We start from the raw sequence: 7,328 nt of genomic DNA on the forward strand, positions 1-7,328 counted from the left end.
GCCGCAGTCCAGCGTGCGCGCCCGAGGCGGCGGCCGTGTGTCTCGTTCTTGCTTTACAAAGTGTACAGAAATGGCATTTACGTTTCTCTGATGCTTCCTTGAAGCCATAGAGTTTAGGGGCTTTTTTAAAAAAATAAAAAAACGAACCCACCTGAGCGTGGTCCGTCTGTGGGCATGCCCTGCTCGGGGCGACGGCCGCATGTGCCTCGCGGAGCTGGGCTGGAGGAATACTGTGTCCCTGGGGCGCCCAGAGGCCACGGAGATCCCAGCCGATCTGCAGCCGCTGGTCCGACCACACTCCCGACCCCTGGAAACCCCTGCCCTGCCCTGCGGCTGAGCCCTCGCCCTCCTCTCCCCTCCCTCCCCAGGAGCACACCGGGTTGGCCCCAGGGACAGAAAGGGCCAGGGGAAAGGCGGCTTCCCTGGGAGGAGACCCTAGAAGTGGGAAGGGCTTTGTGAGGGGCGGAGGGCCAGGCGGCCGAGCAGGGACAGAGCAGGCTGCCCCGGCGCTGGCGAGGCCGGCCCCAGGGAGGGCAGACGGAGCCTGCGCTGGAACCCGAACCAGCGAACAGTCCTGCCCCGGAAAGAGGCACCTGGGCAAATGCCACCGAGCAGGCAGCCAAGGCGCAGCCAGCTGGGACAGCGGCCTGGTCGGGCACCCTGCCGCCACAGCGGGCCTCTTCACAACCCAGCGCCCCTCTTTCAGGGAGGCTGGCCTTCCGTATCAAGGGTACAGAAAGCCGGCTTAGGGGCGAGCAGGTGGCATGGTTGGGGCGCTGGACTCCCACAGGGCTGAACGTGGTTCCAGTCCCAGACCTGAGAGCTTGCCTTTTCACTTTACGCCTTTAATTAAAAAGTGATAAAGGGACCAGCAGGTGGTGTAGCCATTATGTCGCTGGACTCCCATGGTTCAAGTCCTGGACCCCGTGGCTCAAAAATCACACTGACCACATGTGCATGTGTGTCTAAGACCCTGGCAGGAGAATGGAGAAGGGATTGCAGTGTAGCCCTCGCCCTGGGGGATTTCTCCCTTCCCCTCTCACCATCTCTGTCTCTGAAAGTGCATGCTCCCTAAGGCAAAACCTCAAAGAATTCATTTAAAAACCATATAAGAGAGAATCAACTCAGGGTGTGGCAGACTCGCCACTGTCCTGAAGACCCTGGTAGGTCCGTGCGGCTGGCGGCCTGCAGGCCCTCGGGTATCAATCAGTACCGCGGGAGGCCGGGGCAGGGCAGGTGACTGCAGCCGTGGCGCGGCGTGGCAGCGGGGGGCACTGCGGTCCCGGCCCGTGTGGAGCGCAGGTTCCAGTCCAGCAGCCAGGGCACCCAGGTGTGTGCACGCCGGGCCAAGGTGGTCAGGTCAGGCAGCCTGAGCACCCGTGCGCTGAAGTGTGCTCTGCGGTGGTTCGTGCCGCTCCCCGGTGGTTCGTCCTGCTCCCAGGTGGTTCATGCCGCTCCCTGGTGGTTCGTCCTGCTCCCCGTGAGTCAGGCCAGTCAGACAGCGCGTCTGCAACTGCAGGGCTTTTTCAAAGTAGGCTTTTAAGAACGATTTGCTTTTGGGACCAGCAGTTAGCATAATGGCTATTTCGCTGGACTCCCATGTAGTCGACCGCGGTTCGCGTCCTGGATCCGGTGGCTTAAACTCACGCCGGGCGCGTGTGTGTGTGCCCAAGATCCTGAGAGGAGACTGGAGGAGAAGGGATTGCGGCGTGGCCATCCCCCCTGGGGGTGATTTCTCGCTTTCTGTCTGTCTCTCTGGCAAGCGCATGCGCCCTATAGCTAAATCCTCTCCAAATAAAGACAAAAAAGAAGAATGATTTGGTTTATGTATTATTAGTGGAGTTTCTTTACACTATTTATTTTAATTTGACCAGAGAGGGGGAGAGAGAGCAGGAGAGCAAGGAACGCAGGTCTCCAAGTCTAGGTATGAACCGGCTGGCCACGGGGGAGTCCAGCGCCCTCACCAACCACGCCACCTGCTGGCCCCTTACTAGCTCTGAATTTGCTATGGGGCGCCTATGCTCACGAGAGAGAGAGAGAGAGAGAGAGAGAGAGAGAGAGAGAGAGGACGAAAGCAAGTGGCCAGGTCTGGGACTCGAACTGCAGTCAGCCATGCAGGAGTCCAGCATCTAAACCACCCTGCTACCTGCTGGTCCCGGCTCCAGCATCTAAACCCACCACGTGAGTGTCCTTATTGATGGGAACATGCTGCCTGCCTCCCTGTTTTCTTCCTTTTCTGTTTTGTAAACTGCTGCTCTAGGGCGCATGTGCTCAGGGAAGACACAGAGACGGAAGTGAGAAACCACCCCTGGAGGGACAGCCATGCCGCCGTCCCTTGTCCAGTCTCCTCGGGATCTTGGGCACTCACATGCGCCCGTGTCAGTTTCAAGCTGCCAGGTCCAGGACTCAGACCGCAGCCAACTACGCGGGAGTCCAGCAATGTAACCGTTATGCCATTTGCCAGCCCCTAAAGTTATTTTTTTAATGGGACGGGCACGTGGGCTCACGCAGAGGGCGTGGGGCGAAGCGCGGTTCCCGGGGCGTGGTCATGCTGCAGTCCTTTCTCCTGTCCGTCCTGCCAGCGTCTGGGGCGTGCACGCGCGGGCGCCTGGCATTTAAGTCACTGGGGCCAGGATGGTGGCACAGGATTCCAGCTCGGGAGCACATTCCCCCTCCTGCTTCCGGTTAATGCCTTTTCCCTTGCTTTGGGCAGTCTGACTATGTGGGGAGTCCGGGCTTGTTTTAAATCCCACTTCGTCAGCACGGTGTGGACGGGGATGTGCAGGTCTCAGCACTTGGCTGCAGCGTGGGCCCCTCTCCGCCCTCTCCTCTTGCAACTCCAGACACAGGCTGCATGGTCCCGTGGCTCGGGCTCCCGTCCGCTGCGCCTGGCCGGCCAGAGTCCTTACCAGGAGGGTGGGCCTCTGCGCGAGGCAGCGTGGCCTCCTGGCTGCACTCCACCACTCCCGCGGCCCACGTCCCGCCCTGAATACGGGAGATCCCGCGGCCCGGCCCTGCAGCTGGCAGTCTGTCCCCACAGTGGCTCGTTCCTCGCCTTTTGCTATCGGGCGCGTACACTCACCAGAGGAACAGTGGGGCGTCACCCGGGGGAGGCCGCCCAGTCCTTCCTCCCCTCCTGTCCGCTGAGATGTTGGGAACTCAGGTGGACACGTCGCCTGGCGTGATCTTGAAGCCACATGGGGCCCAGTGCCGTAACCACGCGACCCACTGGGCTGCTGCGTGTTCTGCGATTTCTGAGTGGGCTACGGTCACTTCTGGAATGTGGGACCAACTGCCACCTCGAGCCTCAGTCCCTACAGCAGGCCTGGAGATGCCTGGGCAGTGGACCGTGCCCATCGGGGTGTCCAGGGCGGCTCCCTGACCCTTGGCTTGTGGGGGTGGGCGGAAGTGGCACCATCTAACCAGGTTGCCCAAGTCCATATAGCACGGGGAGGCCACAGGCCACGGGAACGTGACCAGACCAAGGCCCCAGCCTGCCCGAGCCCTGCCTGGGCTGCAGATGCTCAGGAGTGGCCCAAGTACCTCGGGTGGCCTCTGTCCAGAGAGCAGGCCTAGAGTGGAGCCTCTCTTACAGGGCGGCGGGCGGGCGGTGCTGGGGCAGGAAGCAAGCAGCAGCCCGGGGCAGGTGTATTTGTTTCCTTTATTAAAAACCGGGGTGCGGTGTGGCGAGGGCACACCTTCCATGGCTTCAGGGAGGATGCAGGTTCCAGGGCTCACTGGCCCGGAAACCTGCACAGGGCAGGTGCACGGCTGGGGCGCAGGCCCCCCCACCAGCACCTCCAGGCAGGCCGTGGCTGCAGTATGTACAGGGGCACCCCGGGCACCTGCACTAGGCAACTGGCCTGCCCCACGGTGTCGCCCCTCCAGGTACTCGGGGCCCGAGGCCCTGCCCTGGGCTGCAGTGGCCGGGGGACCTGTTGGGAGAAGCTGGACAGTCCCACCTGGGTGGCAGCTTGAGCCAGCACTGAGTCCTCTCTCGGACAAGCCAGAGCCCTGGAGGTGCAGTGCCCCATATTCGGGGCTCCTGGCAGGCCAGGCCCCATGTCCCTGACCCAACAGAAGGAACGGAACGCCAGACCGAGGGCCCCAGAGCACCCCACGAGTCCTGTGGAAATGGGACTTCCCAAATGCATTGCAATGTGCACGACACAGACAGATGTGGGACGCCCACCAGGCCCGGGCTGCGGCCGACCCGCTGGCCTGCGGCAGGCTGGCCACCTCGTCCCGCCTCGGGGGATTGTCTCCACAGGGCCCCAGCTTGGGGCCCACACCTCCACCACCTCCGCAGCTCTGCTGGGCAGCCATGGTGTCACCATGACGCGGGGGCCTTCTGGGTACTGAGGAAGGCGGTGGGGGTGGACAGCCAGCTGAGTGGAGGCCGGACAGGGCACAGAGGTCCCCTGGCTGTGGAAGGTGACCTCGGGGGCCCAGCCAGCCCCCATGGTGGTCAGTGTCCTGGGCTGGCCTAGGCGTAGGTGACCTGGAGACCCAGCCGACCCTCACGGCGGGCAGCTCACTGTTTAGCCTAGCTGTAGATGACCACCTCAGGGCCCCGGCCGGCCTAGGCGTACAAGGTGACCTGGGGATCTGACTGTCCCCCACAGCGGGCAGCGCCCCGGCCAGCCTAGGTGTAGAAGATGACCTCGGGGAGCTGGCCGTCCCCCACGGCGGGCAGCGCCCCGGCCGGCCTAGGCGTACAAGGTGACCTGGGGATCTGGCCGGCCTAGGCGTACAAGGTGACCTGGGGATCTGGCCGGCCTAGGTGTAGAAGATGACCTCGGGGATCTGGCCGTCCTCCACAGACGTGCCGTTGTTGTTCCCGGCGGCGTAGCAGAAGGTAAAGCAGGTCTTGGCCCCCGTCGTGGGGGACTCGTGGGTCACCTTACGCAGGCCTTTGGTGCCGTAGTGGGAGTCTGGGCCCTGCAAGGTGGGCACAGGTCAGACCCTGGGCCGGAGAGCGCCGAGGTGCAGTGCAGGCGCATGTGCAGGCGCACAGGTCAGACCGGGCCGGGAGGGCACCTAGCTGGGAGAGGCGCACACGCGGGCGCACCTTGAGCGTGGCGCAGGCGGTGTAGTTCACGTTGGGCAGCACCTCCACCGGCTCCTTGAACATGACGCGGAAGGTGCCGGCCGAGCCGTCGCAGCTGAAGCCAGTGTCATTCTGACCCAGGACCGTGTTGCTGTCCGTGTGGACGATCTGTGGGAGGGCAGCTCAGCGCCTGGGTGCCCCCACAGCCCAGGGCCGGCAGTGCAGACCAGGGTGGGGTCGGTAGGGGCCTGGGAGGTGTGGGCGGGCCCTGGGGACGCTCCTGCTGGAGGAGCAGTGCGGGGTCTAGTGTGGGCGGGGCCTGTGTGGGGCGGGGCAGGGCCTGGGTGGGCGTGGCCTGAGGGTGTAGGCGCGGCCTGGAAGAGACAGGTCGGGACTTGGGAGGTGCGGGCAGACCCTGGGGACGCTCCTGCGGGAGTGAGGAGCAGTGCAGGGTCTGGGTGGGCGTGGCCTGGGTGGGGCGTGGCCTGAGAGTGTAGGCGCGGCCTGGAAGAGACAGGTCGGGACTTGGGAGGTGCGGGCAGGGCCTGGGCAATCCAGATGAGGCCCAGGAGGTCTTGGGCCTGGGAGGTGCAGGGCATGACCCGGAGTGGGCAGGGTCCGGGAGGTGTGGGCGGCAGCTGGGAGGCAGGGCCCACCTGGATGTTGACTTGGTAGTCAGTGGGCCCGTGGATGGATCCATAGAGCCCGAAGCCCACCACGAAGATCCGCTTGTTCACGGAGAACCTGCGGCGGCGGCAGGGCACAGGTCCGCAGCGGAAGCGCCCAGGGCCAGCGCAGCGAACCACGTGACCGGGAGCCTGGCTGAGCTGCACCCCAGGCCTCCTGGCAGGCGCAGCCCTGGGGCGCCTCGCCCTGCACCCGCCTGCTGTAGGCGGTGGTCCCAGTGGAGCCCAGGGCCCGCTCCTGCCCACTCAGTGACTTGGTCTCTGTCCCGCTGTGCCCCGCCCCCGCCCCACCCCCGCCCAGAAGCCTGTGCGGCCCGCACCCACCAGGCAGGGTCGCTGTCGCGCCGCAGCGCCCTGCACCCCCAGTGCCCACCTGACACGGTCGCTCGTCCCGCTGTAGCCCCAGCGGCTCTCCACCTGCTGGAAGCGGTTGACGCTGCACTCCTTGCCGCGCAGGCAGCAGCGCGGCCGGTCGATGAAGCCCACGCGGGGCTTGGGGTTGACGGTGAAGTGCAGGAACAGGCTGACCACCTCGCGGTCCACCAGGATGCCCGACTGCGCGGGGCCTGCGGCAGGGACACGGGCGTGGCTGTCGGGCACCCAGGCTTTGCGCCACCGGCCGGGCTGGCGGGGTGGCTGTCCCCTTACCCGCCGCGAACTCCTCGATGGTCATAAGCGGGAAGCGGATGAGGCCCAGAGCCTTGCCCAGAACCTTCCGCTTGTTCTCGGGGGTCACCTGCAGCTGCTGCCGCTGACACTCGGCCTCGGACCAGCGCACGACAGCGTTGAACAGGCGCACCTCGCGGACGCCCAGGCTGTCACGCTCCAGAACCGCCACCAGCGTGTCTGCAGGGTGCGGGGGAGTGAACCCGGGCGCCTGTGGGCGTCCCTAAGGGACTGGCGGTTAAAGCCCGCTGGCGACCGCGTCCGTGTGCACGGGCAGCCGCCCCGGCCCTGCCCCCGGCCGTACCCAGGTCGATGTCGGGGAAGCCCAGCCCTCGGCGGTGATGGCGTCCGCCGTGTTCTTGTCGATATTCTCCAGGCACAGGCTGGCCAGCTGCGGCTCGTCGAAGAGCCGGGCCTGGGGAGGGGACAGGCAGCAAAGGCCAGTGTGGGAAGAGAGCAGGGGACAGGACACCAGGGCCAGGAGGGGCTGCCAGGGGGAGGGCCGAACTGGCTGGGGGGATGCGGCACAGACGCCCAGGCCGGGCCTGCCTTTGGCAGCAGTGGCCCTGCTGGGGCCGGGCTCACAGGGCAGGGGCGGTCGGGTGGGATGGACCTCCGGGCAAGCCTGGATGTCCTCGTAGGCCGGGCGGGACCTCAGGTGGAGGGACAAGAGCTCAGTGCCCTGGGGCCCAGGGTCACAACATCCCACACTCGGTGGCAGGGAGGACTGCGGCTCCTTAGCAAATGCTGGACCCAGGAACGGGGTGGGGGGGCGCGCAACGCACCCGCACCCCAGGTCTACTCAGAGCGGCCGTCACTCCCCTGGGGCCAAGGAGCTGAGCATGCTGGAGGTGCCCTTGCAGGCCCAACCCCCACCCGCCCCTGGCCCCGACTCCTGGGTCCCCACAGCCCCCAGCTCTACACTG

The 7,328-nt window shown here is 65.5% G+C and overlaps 1 protein-coding gene across 1 annotated transcript in view; it reads right to left on the minus strand.

Moving 5' to 3' along the window:
* Window positions 1-3,643: 3,643 nt before the first annotated feature.
* Window positions 3,644-7,328, minus strand: part of BTBD2 (BTB domain containing 2) — a gene marked incomplete at its 5' end in the record, with an annotated part of 15,077 nt that continues 11,392 nt past the window's right edge. Inside the window, 7 exon segments of the mRNA XM_006172232.2 lie at window positions 3,644-4,941; window positions 5,072-5,218; window positions 5,707-5,794; window positions 6,110-6,302; window positions 6,385-6,582; window positions 6,707-6,728; window positions 6,731-6,817. Coding sequence (XP_006172294.2) covers window positions 4,780-4,941; window positions 5,072-5,218; window positions 5,707-5,794; window positions 6,110-6,302; window positions 6,385-6,582; window positions 6,707-6,728; window positions 6,731-6,817 — 897 coding nt within the window.

The sequence above is a fragment of the Tupaia chinensis genome, unplaced genomic scaffold, assembly GCF_000334495.1.
Source record: "Tupaia chinensis unplaced genomic scaffold, TupChi_1.0 Scaffold149964_2, whole genome shotgun sequence".
In the NCBI taxonomy this organism is placed as follows: domain Eukaryota; kingdom Metazoa; phylum Chordata; class Mammalia; order Scandentia; family Tupaiidae; genus Tupaia; species Tupaia belangeri.